This window comes from Hyaena hyaena, unplaced genomic scaffold (genome assembly GCF_003009895.1).
Source record: "Hyaena hyaena isolate Hyena2069 unplaced genomic scaffold, ASM300989v1 scaffold_142, whole genome shotgun sequence".
In the NCBI taxonomy this organism is placed as follows: domain Eukaryota; kingdom Metazoa; phylum Chordata; class Mammalia; order Carnivora; family Hyaenidae; genus Hyaena; species Hyaena hyaena.
In genome coordinates, this window is record NW_024080774.1 from 114,609 (window position 1) to 142,375 (window position 27,767).

A 27,767-nucleotide genomic window follows, 5' to 3' on the forward strand; every position below is an offset into this window, starting at 1 on the left:
ACTGATCATTTCCCGAGTATAGATTAGGGAAGGCACGGGCAGACTGCACAGCAAGTACTGAAGACGTGTCAGTGTGGAGAAGAAAAGGAGTTTGTAGAGACCAGCATAGGTTTATATGAGATTTGCATGCAGCTCAGAAGCCACGGATGGAACATCCATTTTTATGCAACCCCAAGCAAGAAAAATTGTAATAAAATCATGACTCAGGCTCAGTGATGGTCTTTCTTAAAAGAAGCCTCATTGGGTCACACTAATATCTTGTTGCTTTGTGGTCCTTTGATCTATTCCAGGAGGTTTGGTAACTTCTTCTGTGCTCGTTTGCATTTTTTGTACAAGATCGTGACTCCGTTTGTTCACGTATCAGTATTCATGTTGTACAGCTTCTTCTGTGTCTTCCTGTTGAACTCCTGGAAGGTATTTGTTACTAGGTGCAAGAAAACAGGACAGTGCAATCTTGTGGTCACGGGTCCTTGCTACACACCTTCATTCTGTGCATTTCCGTGTAGGCCACAATCTTGCCTTTCGATGCCAAATCATTGTCTACTTATATTCATCTCATTTTAAATGGCAGTTAAACCCAACACGTATAAATCCAACAATGTCCAGAACTCAGTTTAATTGGTGACAGTAAGCACAGCTGGGACCAAGTTCACGTGCATGAAATGTTGTCTGCCGTGTCACGGCTGCTACCAGGGCAAGATCCATGGCGTCCTACCCATGCCGGGAAAGATGGGCACTGGCTTCAGGGACAGCCTGGCTGTGCGTTGCAAAGCAGCACAGTGTCTCATAGCTTTGCCTCACGTTGTCGAAGGCACATGGTCCACATCCAACAAAGGGGATCCTAGGCCTTCATCTTGTTTCTAGAACTCATCATCCCTTTCGTTTCCGCCAGTCTTTCTGTGCTCTGTCTCGAGTTCCCGTGGGTTACAGCCAGTATAGCTGGGATAGTCCAATGTTAGTGGGGACCCCACATCCCCGGCTGGACACTACTGGTGGTTGCCGTGGAGACTGAGCCGAAGCAGTGTAACCAAACATAGCATCAAAGGTTCAGACACTGCCACGTCCCCACTCCGACACCTGCTGAAGGGACCACTGACACCCAGCCCGCTGAGCCGATGGAGGTCCCATGCAGGGATTTTTTTTTCATATATATTTTTTTAAATTTATTTCTAGGAGAGAGAGAGAGAGACAGTGTGAGCAGGGGAGGGTCAGAGAGAGAGGGAGATACAGACTCTGAAATTGGCTCCAGGCTCTGAGCTGGCAGTCAGCACAGAGCCCGACGCGGGGCTCGAACCCACGAACCGCGAGATCATGACCTAAGCAAAAGTCGGACGCTTAACCGACTAAGCCACCCAGGTGCCCCCCCATGCAGGGATTTTGTGCAACGGTCTTAAACAGTGCAGACTTGCCTGTGCCTTTTCATGCCCCAAACAACTTCTGCTTTTATATTTATCTTATTTTATATACAAAGGAGTCTTTACATCTCATGTTTATGCCCAGAGACTCAATATACCATTTGCCCCAGACTTTTTGGATTCTTTCTCTTTCCTCCCTGTTGTGTCCACTTCCTCCCCTACGGCTCCTTCTTTTCTCCTTTTCCCAATCTTTCTCAGCATCGCTCCGACACAAAGTAATTCTTAAAGTCAGGAAAGCTTTGAAGAAAGACTCGGGAGCAGAGGCAGGTGTGGCTGACCACAGTGCCCACCTTGGGGGAAGCGAGCAGATGCTCCTACATAGTGAACCCGACAGGTGTCCCCGTCTGGACTCACCACTCTAGTGCACGGGCCTGTGCTTACCTTCTAGACGAGTCGATACGGCGATTGGTGAGAGGTTCCTGGAATTGGAAGAACTCACGCACAATTGGCCTGCGAAGCAACCACTTCAGAGTGACGGATGAGGAGGAGGGAAGGAGAGTGACATTTATGGAGACCGTTCTTTATTGCTCAGGCCTCCCATCAACAATGCTTTCGGGGTTCAATTTATAGCAGGGACTCTATTCTCATGCTTCCCTTGCTTTGTAAAATGAGGCATTTACTAAATTTTAGTTATTACCTTTAATACTCCCTCTAAACCTCCTAACGGCTGAATTTATTTCAGCCTAAGTCATTTATTCCGTCTTGAAATCTTCCAAAGGTTTATGTGATTCCGGGGAGATGGCTCATCTTACTGGAGGTGTCTCTGGAAAATAGAAATTGTAATACCAAATATGGCTTAGAGAATGCGTCTCTGAAATCCTAGCTGAGGCAAGAATGCATCAGTAAGTAGCGTATTCTCACCGAGGAGATTAAAGTGGGTAGACTGTTGCTTGAAATGTCCTAAGAAAAGCCGGTCCTTCTGATCCTGTGGTGGCTCTTACCATTCTCATAGAGACACTAATGAGGAAAGATTCTGTCTGGATCTGATACTCTCCTACACGTAGAATCCTTTGGAACCTTTCTTGTCAAAATTCATAGTAAAATGTTAATAAAAATGTAATGTTTTCCCATATGGCGTAGTCTGGCACTTGCTGTTCTATAAATTTTCTTTAGATAACTTTAATTATGTGCATCTGTAACAACATAATTAGCACAATTATGTCTTAAATAATTTATATTTGATTCTGAATGCAAGTTTTTATTCTGTTTCTGATATGCTGTGATGAATGTCTGGAACTCTATAGGAAAGAAATTAATGAATCCCCTGAAAAATTTGGTCAGCTCAGTCTACTTATTTCATCCTTTTTAGCTACTCAGGACCTGCTGATTAACATGTAAATTTTTGGATGACTCCCTATTCCTTTCCTTTACTTATTTAATCAATAATATTTGTTAAGGTGGTGAGGGAACCAACAGTAAGGAAGAGATACAGACGGTGTCTCTAACGTGTTCTCAGGCAGATGGTCATTAAGTAGAAACAATATGAGTACATTTCTGTGTGTCCACCACAATAGAGTGCTGTGGAAGAGAAGTGCGGGGAGCTCACATGAGCGTGTGTAAGAGGGGATCTGTGATAGCCAGGGTGTAGGTGCTCAGGGAAGGCTTCCTGGAAGAGGTAGCATTTGCAGTGAGCCGAAGGATGCATGGGGTGGCTTGGTAGAGGCACGGGAAGGTTCTCACTCCCAAGCAAGCTGCAGGGCGTGAAGAGCTGACACCAAGACAGTGTGGCCAGGCATGCATTCCAGTGCTGGGCACAGGGAAGGGCTGGGCGTTTGGAGAGAGGAGCGAGAGTATGGCCAAATGTTGTTCTGTGGAATTCAGCTCAACGTGACATATCTCTAGAATCCAGAGAGAATTCTTTGAGAGGGACTAGGGGATGAAAGGCCATTTATTTACTGAGGGTAATCCATAACATTTGAAAGAGATCCTACTTACAAACAAGTATAAATACAAGGCTTTCTTTTTTTCCCTCTCCTTTGAAGTAGATTTAAGTTTATTTATTTTGAGAGAGAAAGAGAACACAAGCCAGAGGGAGAAAGAGAGAGCGAGCGAGCGAGCAGGCTCCACACTCTGAGCAAGGAGCCCTGTGTGGGGCTCAAACCCACGAACCATGAGATCATGACCTGAGCCAAGTCAGACGCTTAACTGACTGAGCCACCCAGGCGCCCTGAGTAGATTTTATTTATTTTTAGAGTAGTTTTAGGTTCACAGCAAAACTGAATAGGATGTACAGAGCTCTATAGACTTTGTGACCCCCCACAAAGCGATAGTCCCTCCTATGAGGAGCATCCCTCACTTGTGGTCTGTTTGTTACATCAGAGAACCTGCAATGACACATCATTATTCCCCCAAATCCATGGTTTATGTTAGGGTTCACTCCTGGTGGCTCATATCCTATGGGCTTTGACAAACGTGTAATGACATGCATCCACCACCATGACATCACAGTAGTTTCACTACCTTAAAAATCCTGTGTTCCATCTATTAGTGTCACCCCACCTCCACCCTGCCTGCTGGTGATCTTTCTACTGTCTCCTTAGTTTTTCCATTTTGGGAATGTTAAATAGTTGGAACCATACAACATGGGGCCTTTGTAGATTAGCGTCTTTCAACCAGTGATATATGTTGAAGTGTCCTCAGAAATATTTTGATAGAAATGTATGTGATGCAGCAATTGAGATGATCACTAGCAAAAGATTAATCAAAAAAATATATATTTTGGGGCACCTGAAGTGTCCTCAGAAATATTTTGAAAGAAATGTATGTGATGCAGCAATTGAGATGATCACTAGCAAAAGAGTCATCAAAAATTATATATATTTTGGGGCACCTGAGTGGCTCAGTTGGTTAAACGTCGGAGTCTTGATCTTGGCTCAAGTCATAACCTCACAGTTTGTGAGTTTGAGCCCCGTGTTGGGCTCTGTGCTGGTGGTGTGGAGCCTGCTTGGGATTCTGTGTCTCCTTCTCTCTGCTCTTCCCATGCTTGTGCTCTCAAAATAAAAATAAAAATAAATATTTCAAGCCACAGATATGCCTCATCCCCATGTCCTTCTCTTAGATTATCTTTTAGCTGCTGTGGAATACCTGGGAAAGTTCCAAATATATTAATGATAGAAAAGCACATCCTTCAAATAGCAAATGAAATCAAATATATAATTCCATGGTTCAAATTAATAGGAAAATATTCTGGTTTAAGATGAATTCCTAAATTTTAATCTATGCCTTCATTTTATTTATTTTTTATTTTTTCAAATTTTGTTTATGTAAGTAATCTCTACACTCAATGTGGGGCTTGAACTCACAACCCTGAGATTAACAGTCACAGGCTCTTCCAGCTGAGCCAGCCAGGCGCCCCTCAATGCCTTCATTTAAAAAAAAAACTCACAGTGAGGGGCGCCTGGGTGATTCATTCGATTGAGCGACAGGCTTTGGTTCATGTCATGATCTCACGGTTCATGGGTTTGAGCCCCGCGTAGGGCTGGCTGCTGTCAGTACAGAGCACAGTGCGGGGCTCGAACCCATGAACCGTGAGATCATGACCTGAGCGGAAGTCAGACACTTAACTGACTGAGCCACCCAGGTGCCCCCCAAAACTTAGGTTTAACATGAGAACAAAATTGTTAACTGAAAGTCACAGTTTCATAGGGTTGATGGTAAATGTTTGGTCCACAGTGGGTTTTCTGGGATGCTTTCAAATATTACATACTGCCATCAGACAATGGTTTAGTGCCGTGTTTCTGAAACTACAAAGTTGATTAGTCCTCGCTCCACACCTACACCTGGTTATGTTAACGAAAATATGCAGGACCTGTTTTCATTCTCCTTTCTTTTTTCAAATGGTTATATCTCGATAGCTAGTTTTCATTTATCTTTATCCTTGTGGGTTGTCTTTGAGGGAGTGAAGTTTTCTTTACCTGAAGCTTTTGAAGGCTTATTTTTCTTTAAGAAAAAAAAAATCAAAAGGCTAGAAGAGACTTTGAAAATGTCATTGAAATCATGTCTGGGTGCAGTTGAGTGAACTTATATAAACTCTTTGAAAGTTGGATTGACTAGCATTCATGTTTGATCTAGTTAAACCAATAAAATACAGGATGTAATCTTTATATAATTACCAAAGTCCCGCTGTCTGATCCTACCTGGAGGTTACAATAATGATTCAACAGGCAAACGCCTTTCTTGTCTGATGTACTTTGACTCTTTATCTTTGCTGGCTTTAAGCCAGAACAAGACTTGATCGCAAATACTGTATTTTATTTTTGTTGTCAAGTGGCTTACCTGGTGAAGGCTATTGTAATCTGACTAAGAACTTCCCCTGGGGCGGGATGTTGAAAAGTATTGGATTCTTGTATTTTTCCATTGCTCTCCTGCTCAAAGAGCAGCACAGGTAAGCAACATCGGTGGATGGTGGTGTATGTGCACCTGGCTGAAACACAGTAGCTGGAGTTAAATCAGGGGTTTACCAATATCCTTGATGCCATTAGGCAGGTTTTTAGACGTCCTTTGTAGAGATAAACAGAATGGCAAATGGTGATTGATAGACGCAAAAGCACAGAACAGCTGCAAAACCTTGACGTGGGGGGGATTGTTTTAAGAAAAACAGGAAACCTAAAACCCAAAAAGGAAATGTAGAGACACATAGATGTGTGTGTGTGTGTGTGTGTGTGTGTATAGAAAATTTCTGCGTGGAGAAAACATGAATAAAGTCAAAAGGCAAATGATCACTGGAAATTTTTTACAACACCTATCCTAGACAAGTGATTATTCAATCTAATTGGCACTCATAGGTGCTACCGTGGATATGGTTAAATATTCAGAAGAGAAATGGTAAAATGCACAGACTGTTCACTCTAAGGGAAATACACATGGCCGAAGGAAATTAAACCAAAAAGAATACCGTTGACCACTCATCACATTGAGAAATGTGGCAAGATTGTTACCATCCAAGGAGAAAAACATGGCCAGCTGCCTCTTCTGAGCCTCACTAGTAAGACTGGATTGGGTTATACAGAGGAACTGGGAGACTTTGAGTACAGGATTACTCCCCCACTCCCGAAAACAATAATAATGGCAAACAAAGTAACGTCAATCATAATGGACTTTTTTCCCCTGACCTCTAACTCCGTGCCAAATGTTTTGCTAAATACTTGACGTGGATTATGTTTTTAATCTTCTCAAATTCTAGGACATACTGTCTTCAGTAACAAAAAACCTATTACAACCAAAATGATCTTTCATGATTGATTTTGCTCTTACCCCAAATATTTCTGTATAATGGCAGCTTTTCATTTTAGGATGAGTGGGAAATTTTGCTTAAAATGAAAATGCCTTCGTTGAGGAAATGCACTGATGTTAATTCCCCCTTAAATGTAAACAGCTTAGCAGATAGGCTCTGTGACTATTGGTTTCTCTGTCCTTCTGACAGGTGTCTGAGCCAGTGCCATGGGGAGTGTTGGGTTTCTGCGTGGTGCCGGGCAGGGCAGGATGCATTTGCTGGGCAGCTGGAGGCAGTCTTAGCTGGATGTTTGGTCTTTTGTTGTTGAGGTTTGGCATTTTATCTACAGTCAAAGGAAACAAAAGGAAGCTAGTCAAGGTGTTACAGGTACATGACTTGTCCATTCCTCTACTTCTTTTTTTTAACCCTCCAACAATTATTGCATAACCAATTTTATTTCCAGCAATAAGTCCAAATCCACTGTAATCTTCTTTCTATCTATTTATCCAACCACCCTTCCTATTCTCTGCTTCAACCCCTCAATGTGATCTGCTGCTTCTAGAATGTATGATACTCAGGACCATCCCAACCAATTCATTCCCATCCTTCCAAGATTCTGAATCTGGAGATTTCCTTCAAACCCACCATAAAAGTCACCCGTTGTTTAGTTGAACCTTTACTCATTGTGGTGTCACAACTATGTTTAACCATTTGCTTCATGACTGTGGATATTTTACTTGGCTTCTTTGAATCCCAGTTTCTTAACTTTAAGATTGGGTAAATGAAGTTTATGTCATTTACGTGGGATGCCTGTGGGGGCTGAATATGGCAAACGCCAAAGCAAGTGCCTGCTATGTAGATGTGGTCATTGGAATAATAGTAATGTTCATTGATAATAATCACGTCAAGGGCATATTGCCCCATTGGTGATACTTTGTCAGCCAATACTGTGAGGCGGGCAGCAATTGCCATGCTGACTTTGCAGCCCCGTGCCTGTCACGTGACCTTGGATGGAAGCCATCTCTGTGAGAACCAGGAGCTGGTCCACTTGCTAGTGTGGGGACCTGACTTAAACACATATCTCCTAAGAGAAGAGACGATGAGGTACTTGGCTTAAGAGCAGCGCTGCCCATGCAGAATCAGTGAAGGCACCCTTATATCCTCCAGAGGGCCTCCCCATCTGTCCAGGAAAAGAAAGACTTAGGAGGGACTGAGGTAGAAGCTGGGTCATGTCAAGGTTCCCAGCACAAGGAACAGGACCTTCTGACCTGATGCAAGAAGGGGGAAGGTCTTCAGACTGTGACCCTGGTAAACCAGTTGTGTTAGTTCAGAAACTGGCCTTGGCCCAGTCTCTGAGACCAGAGTGCACTCATTTCAGACCTGAGTCCCTTTAGAAGGTACCCCACTAGCCTCCATCACTGGACAAGGACCATAGAGAACTGACTTTGGGGCCAGGATGTGCTCTGACAGGTGCGGTCCTTGAAAGTCCCAGCAGGAGCCAACTCTGCACAGGGCCAGGAGGAGAGGCCCTTCCCCGGCAAGGTGTTGAGATGGTCCTCACCTGGGAAGCTCTCCAGAACAGCCCTGGACACTGCTGTCAGACGCTTCTCAATGTCAGGCCCCTGCTTTTTGCAGCTGTCACTCTGTTTGTGTATGACCGTACCTGAGTCTGCCTGACCCCCCCGCGAACTTTTAGTTTGTCACCAAGCCAACGGCCCCTTTGATGAATCTCGATCAGCACATAATGCCTTCTTTCTTGCACCGTTTCTACTAACACTTTATTCCCATAATTAAACCATGGCCACTATTTGTCCAGTGTTGGCCTATACCCAATCTAATTATTTCTCTGATTAAACCCTGCCAAAAATCATACTTACCCTCATCTTGGGCTGTTCACATTCTTCCCTAGCTTTAGTCCTGCCTGTCTGGCCAATGAAGATTGAGACACAGAGATGAGGGCCCATTGAGGCTGTGTGGAGGCCAGTAGGGAGATGGGTAAATTGACCTCAGGTTAGCTGAAATTGTAGGTACGTGTCAGGATTTAGGGGGTGTAAGGCTGCAGAGGAGAGTTAGGGCCATATGGTAGATTTAATAGCTAAAGCTTTAACATGGAGCTGAGGCCGTTTAGCCTGATGATCAGAGCCTAGTGGAGGAAACTTTCTGATCCTATACGAATGAGATTGACTCAGTGCAAAATCCTATATTGTGAACATACACTGTGGGGCCTAGGCTATATTAAGACAGATTATTGGGAGCGTAAGAGAAAAACGTGGTATATCCATACAATGGGATTAGACAATAAAAAGGAGTGAAGTATTGGTTTTTGTGACATATAGACGGCAAGAATACTGTCTGTTTAGCAAAACAGGAAACATGATGCCCAGTGAAAGAATCCAGACACAAAAGGCCACGTATTATATAATTCCATTTGCATGCGATTTCCAGAATCAGTCAATCCGTAGAAAAGGAAAGTAGATGAGTGGTCGCCAGGGGCTAGAGGGAGGGAAATGGTGGAGTAACTGCTAATGGATACACGTTTCTTTCTGGGTTGGTGAAAATGTTCCAAAAATAGTGGTGATGCTTGCACAGCCTTGTGAATATACCTTTTAGTATTTGGAATATACTTTTTCATTCAAACCACTGGTGTGTACACCTTAAAAGAGTATACTTTCTGCATGTGAATTATATCTCCATGAACTTGTTATAAAAGGATTTTTAAAGATATATTGACTTTCTTTTCTCTGAACTGACAACAAATGTAATACTAATCTTCTATGAATAGAATATGGTGTTGTCAAATTCAAAGTTTAGAGATTCGGACAGAGGAAATGGACTACTTTGTGTCATACCCAACTGTGAACTTCAAAGAAGTGGAAGTCACGGCATCTAAATTATGGGGTGATGGCTTTTACTACCTCTGCCAACTACCCCGGCCTAACACACTCTCACATAACCTATCCCAGCCAAAGGAGAAGTCATGACTGAGATGTCAGTCATGTGGAGTAAGAGACTGTTAGAGACAGTACACCATAGTCCTGATCTTTGTTCCATACCCAGTGAATATCAGGCCGTGCTAAGTGGTGTATGGGTATTATTTCATTTCCTTATGCCAGTGACCTCACTTGTGAGATATGGTTATGTTTTACAGATGGGTGAAGTGGGATTCATAGATAGTAAATCCCCTGTCCACAGTGATACAGTGACAAGAAAAGGCGGCTTTTTAGTGAGATCCGACTCCCAGGCAGCCAGCAGGAGACGTGGCTCAGACACTTTTTCTTTTAGGCAGCTTGAAATCCTGATTAATTTATAGGTCTTTGTTTCTATCATGGGGTCAAGGCCAAAACTGGACTTACATTAGAAACACATTTTCTATTTTGGGAAGAGAGAACGTCAGGAGGGCGAAAATGGGTCTTTTGTTAATGACAATATTGAAAAATGAAATTCACACTATGTAGCTATCTGTTAGAAAATTATTTAATGAGCCAATATTTCTTTTTCTTTTTGCAGAACAATGGTTCCCTGGTCTGGTGCCAGAATCACAAGCAATGTTCTAAGGTATGTCCCCCATGACTGTATCAGTGTTTTTAAAAACCTTTAATTTTGGAATAATTATAGAGTCACAGGAAGTGGCAAGGGCTGCAGAGAACGTATGTGTACTCTTCATCCCATTCTCCACCAATACTTACACTTTGCATATTTGTGGAACAATATCAGAAGCAGAAAACTGACATGGGTACAATGTATGCATATTAGCCTGTGACATTTCATCATGTGCAAATTCAATTCAATCAAGATACATATATTGATTCTTCTGTATGCCGTCTTATTTTTCTGTGATTTTTTTTTAATGTTTTATTTATTTCTAGGAGAGAGAGAGAGAGACAGTGTGAGCAGGGCAGGGTCAGAGAGAGAGGGTCACAGACTGAAACAGGCTCCAGGCTCTGAGCTGGCAGCCAGCACAGAGCCCGACGCGGGGCTCGAACCCACGAACCGCGAGATCATGACCTAAGCGAAAGTCGGACCCTTAACCGACTGAGCCACCCAGGCGCCCCTGTGATTTTTTTTTAATGCAGGCAAATTTTAAGAGGAAAACATCTTCTGGTTGGAACTAGAAGGTTTTTTGCATCCTACTTACACTTAACGTTATTCTGTATGTAGTTTGATTTGCAGGAATTGTCAATGCTGTGATTTATAAGAAATGTATAGTCGGTGTTTCAGATGACCAAAAAATAATTTCCATATATTTGATCTTCCTCCTTGATTCTTGTCTCACAGCTCCCCAAACCTTGGAATTTTTTCTGAGCAGTAAGAGCCATGGGAACATCTTTTGTTATATTTGGTCTCTTGACCTCAGTTTCTAGAATCCCTTCAGAACCAAGGAGGTGAATGAGTGTCAACCCCTTGTTATCATAACCACCCCTGACCACCACGGTGGGGTTTATGTGAACGAGATGACTTTTGGAACAAGTCTGAGGATGGGGGCTCATTGCTTGGGGAACCCACTCTAAGTAGAAGGTTGCAACTTTCAGCCCCACCCCCTGATTTTCAGGATAGGGGGAGAGGGCTGGAGGTTGAATCAGTCATCAGCTGTGAATGATTTAATAATCATTGTGCTTAGGTTATGAGGCCTTCATTTCAAAACAAAACAGAAACAAGAAAAGAGGGGGTTCAGAGAGCTTCCAGATTGGTAAGCATGTACAGATGTGGGTTTGGGGAGAGCTGATGTACCTGGAATGTCCTCGCCATTTCCCTGTGGCTGGCTTTGGGTATCTCTTCCATCTGCCTGTTCCTGAGTTAATATCCGTTTATAATAAACACATGTAAACTGGTCTAGTAAGTTGATTCTCACGTGTTCTGGTGAGCTGCCAGAGCAAATGAATGGAAGCCAACGAGAGAGGGTCAATTGGACCCTCCTATATACAGCAGGTCAGTGGGAAGCACAGGTGATGAGGGGACTTGCCGATTGGCATTGAAATGGGGGTGGGGCATGGCGGAGGGGGTGGGGAGCAGCCTCCTGGGACTGAGCTCTTAACCTGTGCAATCTGATTCCGTCAGACATCAGGTACATAGTGTCAGAACTGAGTTAAATTTTAGGACTCTCAGCTGATGTGGGAACGTTGGAGAACGTCTGGGGTAAACTGTCCCCACAACCCCTGACCTGATATCCACACGCAGATTGGAATTGGCTGCCGAGCTTTTAGAATTGCTGGTTAATTTGATTTTTCAAATTCAAAAGTGTGTTTTCTATTTTTGAGTATTCCTTCCTGCACACACACACTCTAAAGCTGTCATTCATACATTTAATAGCATACATTTTACCTCTCAACCCCAAAATATCGCAAATTAAAAAAATATATGTGTTTGTAATATGTAGTATATAAATGAATAAAGTTTACCACTGGCTAAAAGTATTGGCAACTTTGGGAATCATAATAGTGTTTGATGAGATTTATTTTACGAACATTACTGTTAGACCGAAAATTGAAACAGTCCTTTACTTTATAAGTAAAATTTTGTCTGAGCCATACATCGTACTGAAAATAGCATATTTATGAGGAACATGATTATTTTGAGAGGTCTTTCAAACACACTGTCTCATAGTAAATGATTGTAGATAATATTCTCAAGCCAAGAACTTTATTAAAATGATAACTTCCAACATCCATGCACGCATTATGTCATATAATACATGTGAATATTATTTAAAATAAGAACAGAATTCTTAGGTGAATGTGAAGTAATCTGGTGAAAATAAGCTTTGCTTAGCTCCAACTTGCTACATGTTGGGCAGAAATGAAATGTTTGATTTGGGCACTTTTCCTCTTTTTATGTAATAACATAAACATTTGTTCTGAGAAGACATTTTCTGGTATCTATTATATCAGTAGTTCTTTAGTTGGAATGTTGGGCAATTTGTTTATGTCACCACTGCAGGGAAGTATACGTATATATAAACAGAGAGAGAGAGAAAGAGGGAGAGTTGATGTCGTGAGGCTGACGAAATTTCCTAGGTACTGATTTTGTCCAGTTTTCTATTAGTTGAGTATTACACGAATTATCAGAATTATTTCTCATAAGCAACCCCTTTTCTCCTTATTCCATTAAAAAAGTAATTCTTAGAGCGCCTGGGTGGCTTAGTGGGTTAAGTGTCCGAGTTCGGCTCAGGTCATGATCTCACCGTTCATGGGTTCAAGCCCCGCGTCGGGCTCTGTACTGACAGCTCAGAGCCTGGAGCCTGCTTCAGATTCTGTGTCTCCCTCTCTCTCTAACTTTCCCTGCTCATGCAGTCTCTCCCTCTGTCTCTCTCAGAAATAAATTTTTAAAAAAACATTTAAAAAAGTAATTCTTTTTATACACTTAAAAGAAATTTGAACAGAAAAGTTTCATTTCAACTGTTTTTTTTAAGTATCCTAATTAAAGACCCTCCGCCCTGCTGGGACTGCACATGGTTGAACCATATCTTGTTATCGAATGATCAAGGCTGACACGAGAGACTGCATTTCACAAGCAAAGAAATCAATTCCTTTTTGCCTAAAAGCAAGAATGCATTAATAAGTCATAGCCAACCCCACCAGCAACTTTGGAATATAGTACAAAGCTGACAGAAGTTTAAGGGTTATCTTTAGTCTGAATCTTTGGGAATGAATCTTACATATTAATCACGGTCTATCTCCTTTGGGTATTATCACCATTGGATACATTTGCAGATAATTACAGTTGGTTTCATTTGAGATTTGTGGAACCTACGTAGTCTTTTCCTCTTAATCCTTAGGTTAATGAGGTAAAGGGTGAGTGATAGTCCATTTTACAAATGGGAAAATTCAGGCACATGCGTATTTGGTAACAGTCCTGGAATCACTCACCAAAGGGGTAGAGGTGTGCCAAAGTTTGGAATGTTGCCTCGTGCTACCAGAGATGAACAACTTCAAAACCCATTTTGAACAAATATTGGGACCGAAGAGTAAGAAATAACACCCGGAAGTAATGATGATAGAATTTTCTAAATATATTTTAAAAGATAAGCTTTACATAATGTGTTACAGAAACCACACATGCTCATCATTGCTGGTTACCATTTGCAAATATGAGCTCTTCCTCCCATCTAACTGCCCCCACCCCTGTCCATGGTCCATGTGCCGCCATCTCTTGCCTGGACCAATCCATGAGCTTTCTCTTGTGTCTCCACCTTCCTCTGCTGGCTCCGTGTAGTCTCCACAGGGCTGCTGGAAAGACCCTGTAATTATACACGCTGAATCATGCTGCGGTCTGTTACCTTACACCTTCTGCTCTCTCTCCATCTTGCTCAGACCAAAATGTTGGCCCTGGTTCTCCAGCTCTTTCCAGCTTCATCTCCTCCTACTCTACAACCCTTCGAGGTTGCTCTTCTCCCCCCACAGAGAGACACCCCATTCACCCCCACCCCTCATTCACATCTCAGCCTTGCCCCCCCAGATCATCCCCACCATTTACATGCTTCATTTACACCCAAACGTGACACCATGGAGTCTCTCCTTCACCAGAAAGTAAGCTCTTTGCCAGCATCCACTCTGTCTTCTTTGTTCACTGTGGTATCTTCTACACAGTGAAGATATGCTAGTTTGACATACTAGTTGCTCAACAAATATTTGTGATGAAGGAATGAATGAATGAAACCTGTACATTACATTTGGTCTTCCCTCAAAGAACATCTTTACTGCATTACATTTAGGAAGAAAGTAATACATAATCAATTTTGCATATGTGCAGTTCACAAGATTGATTTTTGTCCATTTGGAAAATCTACACCTTTGTCCTGTACTCTCTTCTCCATAATGACCTCAGCACTATGAACTCAAGGCTCTTTCTTACCATTCAACTCCTAGATAATACAGAGTAGTGACTCATGTCCAGTGTAGGTTTAGGTAGTGGTTCTCAGCCTGGGGCGATTTTGCTCCCAAGGGGACATTTGGCAATGGCTGGAGACAGTTTTCGTTGTCACAGCTGGTGATGGAGAGCCACAGGCGTCTGGTGGGTGGAGGTTAGGGATGCTGAAAAACAGCGCACAGTGCACAGGACAGCCCTGGACGGCAAGAGTTATCTGCTCTAAGTGTCAGTAACGCCGAGGCTCAGAACCCTGCTCTGTGCATTTTGGCAATTATAAAAGAAATTACGAACACAGCTCTCTTCTCAGCATAATCTTATAGGACAGAAAACAAGTGTAGGATTTACGTGGCATGTGGTATGTGTGGAGACCCATCAGGGCCTTGTTCTGCACAGGAGCTGTAATTCTCATGGCACACTCTCTAATGTAGGCAGGTGGATTGCTCTTGACCTCCTAATGCAGTTTCTCCTCTACTAACCCAAACCTACTTCTTCACCCAGGCACATTACTACCTAGAATTAAGCATCTACATTTCCCAAAGCCTCTTTGCTGCTTGTTTATTTCTAGCCTCTTCGGTGCAATTGGAATGATTGTGAAGGACAGATGCCTCTCTAAAGGAAACTAATTTAGCAAGAAAATGCACTTGGTGGCTCTTCCTTTTTTCTGTCCTCTACTGCTTAGGATGCAGACTGATGGTAGGGGCTCTGGCAGCTGTCTTGGTCCATGAGTTTCTTTTGACAATGTAGGCCAGTTCAAGAATAACCAATAAGAAAGATAGAGGGCATCTGGGTCTTTGATGCCATGGGGCCCCCATTATAAGTCTTGGACTTCTCAAATTATTTACACATGAAAGACAGAAAACTTTCTATGTTACTTAAGTCACTGGTTTTTTGTTGTTGTTGTTTACTTTTGTTGTTGTTGTTGTGGTTTTTCTGTGAAGACGGACCTGTATCAGTGAACCCGATCTTGATTTTGTAATTGGCATGAGCATCTGTATTTCACAGATGCTTAGGGAGTTTGGGTGAAATTTGTATAATGTCACTTGGCTACTAAGTAGTAGCAAGTACCAGAGATGGGATTTGAACTGAGTTTTGATGGAATCAGAAGCCATTAGTTTTCCTGTCGTATACTCCACACATTTCAAGTATCATAGAACCTTACAAAAATTATGAAAGATCTTTTGCCCCTTGTAGAAGTTGATTCTCCTGGTGCTTTCGGTTTTCCCCAAACCACTTTTATAGCTATTATGAAATGTGTGACTTCCTGGAAACACTGTGGCCCAACTCTAGGGAAAGAATAATGTTTTCTCTTTCTTGCTCTTATATCTCCATTGTCCAGTGGGAAATCAAGAGGATCCTGTCTGAAGATGGCCCACTCCACCAGTTCAGGTTCATTCCGCAAGTACCTCGAGAAATAGATTTCTTAGAAATTCCTCCATTAAAGTGATTGTTCACACTGAGAGTACACATAGTGCAAAGGAACACAGGCACTCCAAAATAAACTGTTTTGCAAAATTGACATCTGAACTAAGTGTCAGTTTAGGATGATAAGGGGCAAACTTTTAAAATATACTGAATCTACCAAAAAATTATACCTTTTAGAATAACTTACTTTTAGAACTTCACATCTCCTAGTAAATAAATATTAAGATCTGTTTCTCTTTCTTTCTTTCTTTCTTCTTCTTCTTTTTTTTTTTTTTTTTTTACTGTTTATTTATCTTGAGAGAGAGAAAGTGCGTTCATGACCGTGGGAGGGGCAGAGAGGGAGAGAAAGAATCCCAAGCAGGCTCTGCACAAGGCAGAGCCTGATACAGGGCTCCATCTCATGAACCATGAAACTTTGATCTGAGCCAAAATCAAGAGTCAGACACTTAACCAACTAAGTCACATAGGCACCCCTTTATCATCTATACTTTTTTAAAATGTTGATTGATTGATTGATTTTGAGAGAGCACGCATGCGTGTGTGTGGCCATGAGGGGCAGACAGAGAGGGAGACAGAGAATCCTAAGCAGGCTCTGTGGTGTCAGCTCAGAGCTTGACGTGGGGCTCAATGTCATGAACCATGAGATCATGATTTGAGCCAAAATAGAGTCAAATGCTCAGCTGACTGAGCTATCCAGGCACCCCAAGATCATTTGTTTCTATTAAGACAGTAAACTGATGCCTTGCATAAAAGAGAAAGGCATTTTTCTCTTCTATCTAAATCTTTGTAACCCATTTTTATCTGAATGTTTTAATCCAAGTAGTCCTAAATACTTTTTGGAATGAAATATTACTGTGGTTGTATAAAAACCTAATCAAATGTCCTAATAAAAAGTTCAATTTTGACAATGTACATTATTTTAAGAACTTCTTTTAATTAACTCTGTCTCTTAAATAACACACGATTCTATACCAAGTAAAATGTAAATTTCCTAATTTTTTCCCCATATAGCACAATGGAATGGCTTGTTCAGGCCTTTCACTTAATGTTTTATTTTATTTAAAAAATTTTTAATGCTTATTTTTTTATTTTATTTTTGAGAGAGAGAGAGAGAGAGAGTGTGAGCAAGGGAGGGGCAGAAAGAGGGAGTCACTGAATCTGAAGCAGGCTCCAAGCTCCGAGCTGTCAGCACAGAGCCAGAAGCAGGGAATGAACTCGCCAACTGCGAGATCATGACCTGAGCCAAAGTCGGACACTTAACCAACTAAACCCCCATGCACATCTGTTTTTATTGTAAGATTCCCTTTACATTTCATTTACTTGTTCATAACTCTTGTTAATAGAATTTGATTATTTCAGTTTCAACAAATAGCCATTGAGTATGTCCTGTGTCCCAGGCTCTTGTGATTAAATAATACAACAGCACATTTGCTCTTTGCTCTTACTTTTCACTGTTTTGGCTTCCTGAGCAAATCCCCTTTTTAAAACTCTTACTTCAGTCCTTTTAAATTATTGGCACAGGATCCCTTAAGGGTCCCCAGTATTGTAATGACCCACCTTCCCCACCTTCTCCTACCCTCACCCACTGGCACATTTGTGTACTTTCAGGATTCATCCTTACTTTGCTCTTTGATGACCCTGTAAATTCTTTTCCAATTCTAGGTTTCCTCCCTTGCTACCACTCTGGGGTTCCCTGAACTTATCCATTAATTGGTTAGCATATAAGTGAGCGTGTCCCTTTCAGATTCTGCTCACTCACCTGAGGTTTTTCACAGCCCGTAACTCATTTGGGACTCACCTCGATGGAAATATTTGAGTGCGGAAGACAAAAGTGTTTGAATGAGACCCCAGCTTCTGTTTGTGATACGAGTTAGATGGGTGGGTGGAGGTGAGGGAAACTGTGTGATACAGACCATTGGGATCCCTCTTTGTAGTGAGGACGGAGAGAAGAATTCTGAAGCTAGAAGACTTTCGGAATCTTCCAGTGTAATTCTTTCATAGTGCAGTTGAGGAATCTGATCCTGAAGTGGAGACCTATCCTGCCAAAGGCAACCTCCGTGGGTAGAGGATTGGAACTTCTAGTTTCACCCCTGCACCTGCAGTGAGGGGAGAAGGGCAGGAGTTCAGTCTTCAATGGCCAGTGACTTAACCAATCGTGCCTCTGTAACGAAGCCTCCATGAAAACACAAACGGAGGGTGTTGGAGGGCTTCAGGTTGGTGAACATGGCTGGCCGTGTGCTGGGAGAATGGTGCCCCAGGGGAGGGCAGGAAGCTCCTTGCTGTTTGCCCACGGCCGCCCCGTGTGGCTCTTCCATCTGTCTGTTCTGAGTTACGCGCCATATAATAAGCTGATGATCGAGTAAGTAACAAGTTTCTTTGAGTGCTGTGAGCCACTCCAGGAAAATACTTGAATTCAAGGAGGGGTATGTGTGGGAATCTCTGACAGCCAGTGGTCAGAAGCACAGATGACAAGCTGAAGCGGTGAGAGGAAAGCATCCTTTTAGGACTGAGTCTTTTTTTTTTTTTTTTTTAAAGACTTTATTTTATTTATTTTTTATATATTTTTATTTATTTCTAGGAGAGAGAGAGACAGCGTGAGCAGGGGAGGGTCAGAGAGAGAGGGAGACACAGGCTCTGAAATAAGCTCCAGGTTCTGAGCTGTCAGCACAGAGCCTGACGCGGGGCTCGAACCCACAAACCGCGAGATCATGACCTAAGCGAAAGTCGGACGCTTAACCGACTAAGCCACCCAGGCGCCCCTAGGACTGAGTCTTTAACTATGGGATCTGACACTACCTCCAGGTAGATAGTGTCCGACTATCTTGTTGGTGTGGGGAAGTGTAGTCTCCGCACATGCACATTGTAATTAGTGTCTAGTACTTTATGCCAGGGGTTGGCAAATCAGAGTAACTATTTTCATCTCTGTAGCTCGTAAGGTCTCTGGCACCTATCAGCCTGCCGTTGTAGCATGAAATCAGTGATAGAGAATGCATAAACATATGAGTGTGGCTGTGTTCCAATAAAACTTTATTTATGGGACACTGGAATTTGAATTTCATGTAATTTTCACATGACATGAAACTTTATTTTTTCCTAACCATTTAGAAATGTAAAAACAATTCTTAGCTCACCAGCTGTACAAAAACAGGTGCCAGGCTGTTGGTGAGAGTTTGCCAGTCTGTTCTATGGCATCGCATTAACTTAATGCAAAACCAAACTTCGACAGAATGATCAAATGCATCATTCCCTCGATACAAAGATGTATCTCCATGTATTCAAACTCAGACAGAAATGGAGTTTTTTTTTGTTTTTTATTTTGTTTTTTTTGTGGAAAAACATCTAACATCATTTGTGGAAAATTGTTGGTTGTGTGTGAGGGTTTTTGAATGAAGTGTTATAGACAATAGTAAGAAAACGTCAAAGAAATCACAATTTTGGAAAATCCACTGTTGGAGTGGGATTATTAGAGCCAGGGGAAATTGTGAAGGACTTCAAAATGTGCAAAACAAATATGACTCAGAATTGAGTGTCCAGGTTACCTCTACTGTTCATTGTTTCTGAGCTATTTTCTTAGTCTGCAAACCGTAGAAAGCTGATAATAATGCAGATGATTCTTGTCCATGGAAATGCAAATGGTTGTGGGCAGTGGAATGCAATTGATGCTCCCCTATGAATAGACCATTTTGCATTTATTTGTAAATCCGTTCCAATAAAGTCTTGTTGCGTGTGAATAGATTTATATTTTGTGTTTTCTGGATTTTTCCTTTGAACCAAATGTAACCTATTATTGGTCATTGCAATATTTCATGGGTTAAATCTAATCTATGACACGTGTTCATTTAATGTTTGCATGAGCGTCATACATCCACTTTATAAAAGATTAATCCTTCGACGTTGTGCTGTTACCTTGTACGGAGGCATGGCACTCTCAAAGACAACCCACCTATCTGTGGGGAGTGTGGTGCCTCATCCTCCTTTCGGGTGTTATAACTCACTCACTCGACTTGTTTCCCATTTGGTTTGGAGGAGATGTGTTGAAAAGCACTAATTTAGGGTCCAGCCTTGGTGCTTTGGCAGGCCCCTTTGATCACCGTGGGAGATCGGTTCTTACAAAGGCTCCAACTCCACATTCTGAGTCATCTTCTAGGATTATTCAGAGCCAAATTTTGAGGTGAGGAATATTGGTTTTGCTCGGAGGAACATCTGAACATCTGGACAGCTTCATTTGACATCTGTGAAATTTATTGGATAAGGGTCAGACCTCTGAAACACAATGGAATGTGACTGTTGAAGGTTTTTATTTTGTGTTAGTTGCTTTCTATCATTTACATGATAATGATTGTGAATCCATGGACCTGAAGGAAAACATATCTTAAGGAGGAAAGTGAAAACTTAGACGCACTTGGAAGCCCACTGTGTCTGAAAATCCAAGACCAAAGTTGAACATCCTTTGTTTCTTTGCAACTCTAGTAAATAGTTGATGAAAACATTTAAAGCCTATGGTAGAACTGATATTCATATAGTTTTCCCTGACTTTATACATTCAACTTCAAGGACAAAGTTGATGCACATTGAGCATCAGTTTTCTACATACTGATGTCTCTTCGGAATTGCCAACTATTTTATAGGCAAAGCCACCAGTGACACTGATTGTCAAAGGAGTGTACGTTTGTGGCCCTGGAAGAGATAGCTTCTTGTAGAAAACTTCCCAAGTGGTATGATGAATTTCCTTTATTGTGGTACCAGTGCTCTCTCCATCAGGAAAGATCATGACATTATTTCTCAGGAGAAAGTAAATAGGATATCACAGTCTGAGAAGAGGAGAGAGAAATATCCTACCATTTCCTTAAAGCAGTGGTGAAATTAAAATTTGCATGAATACATATGAGAAGAAATTGTTAGGTGCGTGAAGGTTGGACTGGTGTTGTTTTGAGAAAGCAGTCTGTACCTACATTATATTAGCGTGGGCAGTGAAGAGTGTTGAATTGTCTTATGGTCCTATCACATCATGCCAGAAAATGGCATGATTTTAGGTACCCGAAGATGAGCCCTGGTCCTGAGCGCTTACCGAGCGATGAAGCCTCTTTTAAGGGACACCTGAGTCCTTGACCTTCACGGTCTAAATGTAGATGAAAAGCAAATGAGCAGCGGACTAGGGTCAGGACTGTTTGGGAAACATCACTCTCCAGTACTCTGTCCAGAGTCACCCTGCAGGAGCATGCAAAGGGATGTCTTCTGTGATGCAAAGGCAGAGTTGGGTGAAAAAAAAAGAGAGAATGGTGAGAGAATCTGAAGCGGACAAAATGGGGTAGCTAAGCATCTAGTGTGAAAACTTCATTTCTTAGATGGTGAGGAAGGCGTGCTGAGATGTGTGAGGAGGGCTGAAGGCTTCCAGGGGGGAGAATGCAGGTGGGTCGAGGAGTTAATGGTTGAAACAATTAGAGATCTGTGCCCCCTTCCCTCTGCCCCAGCCTCCTGGAATGCACGCTCCCAGTTCCAATTGTCGCCTCCAGCTTTGAAGGCTGGCTGAACTGCTGTCGCTGATTTGCTTCTCCTCACATGTCATTCATTCTTATGGTAAGTGTGTTCTGCCCTCGTGCTGGGAACTTTTATCAAACATATTAGCGTGCTTTTGGGTGATCATTAGCCTGCAGTAGCTGGAACATTCCAGGTTTCTTTCCTTTTTTCTTTTTTCTTTTCTTCTTCTTCTTCTTCTTTTTTTTTTTTTTAGCCTAGACACTAGCCTGAAAGAGCGCCCAGAACATAATCAATATGAAAGGAAAAGAACAGGTTCTTATTTAGATTTAAATCCAACATGGGACATGTGAATGGCCCAATGTGTTTCTGATTGTCCACATCAATTTTTATGAGTGTGAAAGACTCTTCCACCTGCTGTAAACTTCAAAGCCAATACCCGTGGAAGGAGAAAAGCACCTCCATGTCAGTCTTTATTCTCACCCTTGCTTTCTTTCTGGCTATTAATTTCTCCTCCTGTCCGATGAAAGGAGATGCCAGCGAAATCTCTTATTTAGGTCGCAGTTGAGGAAGGGTTGCCGAAAGCTGGCTGTAGCAAGGGAATCTGTTTGAACATATGAAAAACATCTCAGTCAGGATGCATTACATGGTGATTATGGTCTGACAGATGTGTTCAAGTTGTAATGTATTCATCAGAAGGCACACAGAGCACGGATGAGCTCCAGTTGCTTGAAGATGTTGGGGTTTGATCTGGCCGCTGGCAGAGAGCACCCATGTGGGCTGAAGGTTGGGGACTGAAGGGTTTAGAAAGAAGACCACATTGGCTTTCAGTGGCTGGGTGGGCAAATTTGTGGGCATGACACACATAATTGTCCTCTGTTGTGCTACCTTCCCCAAGGAAGGTCCCTGTCAAAATATTCTCCACGAAGGGTGAAAACTCTCACTGGGATTTAGCCGGTCAGCATTTGCTTATCTATGTTCGTAATTTAGATTCTATCTGGTCGGTACTCCTTGACATGAAGGTCAAGTCTAGTTGTATTTGCCTATTCACACACAGGATTTCCTCGTAGACATCTGATTTATGCTGGTGCATAAACTGCCTAGGGCACATGATTTCTTTATGTTTTTAAGAGAACAATCATTATAAGAAAATAAATCTAGGTTTTATCTTTATTTATTTTTTAAGTTTATTTTCTTGAGTAATAATCTCTACACCCAACGTGGGGCTCGAACTCCGGACTCAGGAGTCAAGTGCTCTACTGACTGAGCCAGCCAGGTACCCCTAGACTAGGTTTTGATTTCAACTCTGGTTTTACTAGCTGAGTGAACAAGGACACAGTCATGCTATCTAACTTGTCTGGAAAAGTATAGGCTAATAACCACAAACTAGTTTTCCTTTCTCAAAAGTTCATATCTTTTACCTATTTGATTCAGAAGAACTTCCATCGCCCTATAGATAATGACATCCAGCTACCTTGGTATATTCCTGTTGCTGCTAGTTTGGGTCAGAGAACTCCCTTGTCAGATTCATTGCTTAAAACATGATGTTCTTTGGGTAATTTTAAGTGTGTATGTGTGTAATGGCTAAGCTGGGGATTTGTTTTTTCAATTAAATGGTTGTGGCCATACTATCTGAGATACACTACTGAGGTTAGGCCTTCTATTTTCTGGGTGGAAAGAGAAAATAATTTTTTTCTAAGGAAGATCTTTGTCAAGTACTCCCTTTACCTTTGATGTATGTCTGTACAGAGACTGTATTACCTTTTTACTCAGACAAACATCTTTGTTAGGATTTTGCACTTTTGCAGCGCACGTTGGAGCTAACGGAAGTATGCTGGCCATGGCCTGGCAATGACATGTTAACAAAGCCGCCGTAGTCCTGATACGTGCTGCGGAGCAGGGTATCACACTCTCTGTAGCCTCACGGTAGCAGGAGCCACCAGGCGGAAGCACGATTTATAGGTGCCCCGTGCACATATATTTTCCACATGTCCAATCTATGCCTTGATCCCAGAACTACACTTTGTACCTTTGCCACCTCAAAATTGTCCTTTAACCAGTGGCTTTCATGGAAGGCATGTTGCTGCCATGCAGCCTGTGTAGTGTTCTTAGAAGCTGTGTCACAAACCCAGCCTTTGGGACTACCCCAAGGAACTTGGGACACTGGGCTGTTATTCCGTGCCATCCTTGGGAGGAAGCTTGAGACAGCGTCCATTGTGTTGGCGTTATTAGTACTAATGATGTTTCCCCAGAAACAGGTAGACTTTTTTTCCCCTCATACAGCTACTGTATATCTTAATCAACAGTTTTCCCTTTAAATTGGCTGTTAGGAAGCTAAAAAATAAATGAAAGAAGCGATCTTCAGCAAAAGTACTGAAATTAATCTCATGCCTTTTGGAAACCAGCTTTTCCTCTGTTTATCATCTGTTTTTATTTCCCTTTGTCTTGTTTCTCTCACAGGCTTCAGATTTATTTATGGATCTCGGTCAATTGTTTCAGAATGCCTCTTAGAGTAAGAAAGGCCAGAGATAAATTTCTAAACTCATGAAGTAATTATGAATAACTAGAAAGTTGCGAGTCTTTGGTTTCCTGGACTGTTCCATCCACGATGTCATGCTTAGCCCAGATGAGGTGACAGGACATCTGTATTCACGGCAGCGGTCAGTGAGTCGCTGGGTAGTGATGACTGTGGCACATGCTTGGAAAGGAGCAGTGAAGGCCTCTCGTCAGTTAGGTAATGGCTATAACTGGGCAAAAGAAACAAGAAAACGCAGTTCAATGATGAACCCAGGGGGAGGGCACTATAAACGTGTTCTGATGGGAAATGAGGTAAGGGGAGCAAAGGTGGAAAGCTTTTGTTTGTGTGCACCCTTTGGAACCAAAGGGCTTTGGCCCCGTCTTCACACATCTTAAGGCATAAAGAGCAGAGGTCAAAGAATAGTCTTTAAAGCTACACAATAAAGAAAGGACCTCTCTCCACTGGGTCTTTTCAGTGTGTAGCCACCAATGTGGGTGAGTTCATTTTCTGTTTGTGTGGAGGAAAAAAATGACTTAAAGTGTGCACTCTGTAAAGATGTCTTTCTTTCTTATTCTCTCCGTCTCTCACCTCTTTCTATTATTAGTAGTAATAGTTTGTGTTGGTCTCTATGAAGAACTTTCTCAGTCTGTCAGCGGCTTCAGGAGTCCATATTGAAAATTTTAAGCATGGAGAAATACACGTAGATTAACTGGGTTTTCAACTTCTTCAGCTACACTGGAAAGTGCAGTCAAGGGATGGTGGGAATCATGATGTGATTTTCATTCCGCCGATAGCTCCGTCCACGTCTGCATATCTCTTCACGTTGTGAGACTGCTTGGGGATAAGGCAGGGAAGAACAGGAAAATTTGCTGGTGGTTAGAAAAATGGGATTACATGGCATCGCCTTATTAAACACTGTGCATTTCAAATGATTACAAGTGACTGATGCCGAGCCAGGTTCCGCAGGAAGAAGACTATCCGCAGGAAGGGGCCAGGAGCAGCGCAAACTGTGCAAAGATCATTCTGAGAGTTGGGCCGCCCGCAGATGCGGCCGATTCAGCCTTTTGCAGACTTGCCGGCAGCATTGTTGAGTAGAAGGGAAGCTGTCCAGTGCCTCCTCGGGACACGGGGGACGCAGCTCATCCTGGGCTCCGCTTGCTGATGAAGGTGGGGCTTTGATGGCCGCGCGGCTCCCAGTTCTCACAGCTGAAAGGTTGAACTTGGGCGGTTGCAGATCAATGAACTGCGTTTCCCAAGAGAAACTGCACAATGGCCCCAGGACTATTAAGCTGTGAAGATTCATGCCTTCGTGTTTGGGAGTGTGTGTTCAGCAACTTTTCCTTGGGGAGGGGAGGGGGCATGTGAGCTGTGGCTTTTTACATCCAACTGTATGCACATTTTCCCTTTTTGTACGAGGAAATAATGCCTGCACTAAGGATAACCCTCCCCTCCTCCTAAATCCTTCCACAAAAAGATACTTATTAAGGCTGGCATTCTGAAGAACTAAATGCTTCTTTAACTTTGCTTTATCTGCTTCAATGAGCACAGTGTACGGAGTCCGGGGAATTCACATTACGGCCGCGAGCGGCCCTCCCTCTTCTCTAGGGCTCTTTGGGCACTGAAATAATCCCTTCCTAGGATCTTTTGAGAAAGCAACTCAACTATGCAGGCTAATCAACTGTAAATCGTGGCCAACTCGAAAGTATTGCGTGAAGTAGCATCGAAGAGCGCTCCGATCGCCCAAAAGCCCTGTTGCTCAGTCTCTTTAAAGACCCAGGACAGACTCGAGGCGACTACGTTTATTTGGTGTGTTGTAAAGCCGCAGAGGACTGCTCCCTCCCAATCCCATCTCCCCTTTTGTGCTCCGCACGCCGTGTCTGCTTCCCTCTTTTGTCTGTCATGTTGAGACAAAAAGACAATGCAACTCCTTACAACTTTTGTTTTCCAAGTGGTAATGGAGAATATATAAGGAGGAGTGGGCCCCGGTGGAATGTTAAATTACATACACTGGGAAGTCTTCCTGGGTTGCTTCTACATCATTTTCTGCCCAATCCCGGTGCAGTCTGTGCCGGGAAAGAATCACCCCGGCTGGGAGACGCACATCTTCATGTATGTGTGGCCCCGTGCTGAAATCCCCTGATGTTCTAACGTTTCATGTCATTCTGCTGAAAGGCCACGTCTTGATCCAGACTAAGAGAGCCTTCTCCTTGGCTTGTACGGTAATGTCAGTAATGCATTTATAATAGCACAAACCCAGTATTAAGTAAAGACTAGAATTGGGAAGCTTCTCTTTCTGAATCGCGGAAATCTAACAAATGGGACCATGGCATTAGGACCAAGGTGGAGTGAGAAGTCCATTTCTAGCCAAGGAGGCGTCCCTCCCCTACCTCCTTTGTTATAGATATGCCTTCACCTGCACACACGCAAACTGCTGCCATAGTTCTCTCCCGGGCGGTGGATGCAGCCCCACACTGGGCGTTTCTGCGTGATGGTTCTGTAGAAAGTCCTGCAGTTCCCGTGCCCTAATTTATTTATTTATTAAAAAAATTTTTAAAAATATTTATTCACTTTTGAGAGAGAGAGAGAGAGACAGAGACAGAGTGCAAGCTGGAGAGAGGAAGAGAGAGATGGGGAGACACAGAATCTGAAGTAGGCTCCAGGCTCACTACAGAGCCTGATGCGGGGCTTGAACCCACAAACCATGAGCTCATGACCTGAGCCAAAGATGGATGGTCAACCGACTAAGCCACCCAGGCGCCCCTCCCGTGCCCTATTTTAAACACATTTCTTCCATGTTTGTGTGAGGGATGGTGAGCGGCAGGGTGGATAGTCTGGGCTTTGGGTTTCTGGGCTGATGGTGTGATGTACAAGCTTCATGACCTGGACTGAGTTGCTCATTTGCCCTCCCTACACATATCTCTCTTCCTGGACGTTTAGTATTAAGTAAAAATGTTAGTACTCACTTAAAATCCTTGGGCGCCTGAGTGGCTCAGTCAGTTGAGCCTCCAGCTCTTGATTTCTGCTCAGGTCATGATTTCACGGTTTGAAGTTCAAGCCCTGCATCAGGCTCTTGCCCCCATAGTGCAGAGCCTGCTTGGGACTTTTTCTTCCCCTTCTCTCTGCCCCTCCCCCGCTCATGGTCTGTCTTTCTCTCAAATAAACAAACATTTATTTTCGTTTTTTTAATTTATTAAACATTTTACTTTTTGAGAGACAGAGCATGAGCAGAGAAGGGGCAGAGAGAGAGGGAGACACAGAATCCGAAGCAGGCTCCAAGCTCTGAGCTGTAAGCACAGAACCCTACACGGAGCTCAAATCCACAACAATGAGATCATGACCTGAGCCAAAGTCGGACGCTCAACCAACTGAGCCACCCAGGTGCCCCTCAAATAAACAAACATTTAAAAAAGCCTCAAATCCTTCTTAGTGCCGCCTTCCCCTTCCCCTCACGTCCATCGTCCTGTGCAGTTTTTCACACACGTCTCTCAGACTATTTTGCTCTTCCCTCTACTGGAGTCCAAGCCTTGTCCCTTAAATACACTATTTTCAACAAACTTACCAATTAAGAGAAAGAAAAATAAAATTTCTTTTTATCTTCAGGTATCCCTTCCCTCACATCCTTCCTTCCTTTACGTGGATCTGAGTTTCTGACCCATGTTACTTTTCTTCTTCCTCAAGAACTTTTTAACATTTCTTGCAAGACAGGTCTTTTGGCAACAGATGGCTTCACTTTTCATTTGTGAAATTCTAGCTGGGGTTTTCCCCTCACCTCAACCATTTCTGCCCACTCTTCTTGGTAGCATGGGTTCTGAGGAGAGGTTGGATGTAATTCTTATCTGCGTTCCTCTCTAGGTATTTATTT

The 27,767-nt window shown here is 42.8% G+C and overlaps 1 protein-coding gene across 1 annotated transcript in view; it reads left to right on the forward strand.

The window, feature by feature from the left end:
* The window catches only part of ANOS1 (anosmin 1), a 185,081-nt gene that overhangs the window by 26,504 nt on the left and 130,810 nt on the right, over positions 1-27,767 (forward strand). Inside the window, exon 2 of the mRNA XM_039238559.1 lies at positions 10,135-10,182. Coding sequence (XP_039094490.1) covers positions 10,135-10,182 — 48 coding nt within the window. The remainder of the gene's footprint in view (positions 1-10,134; positions 10,183-27,767) is intronic.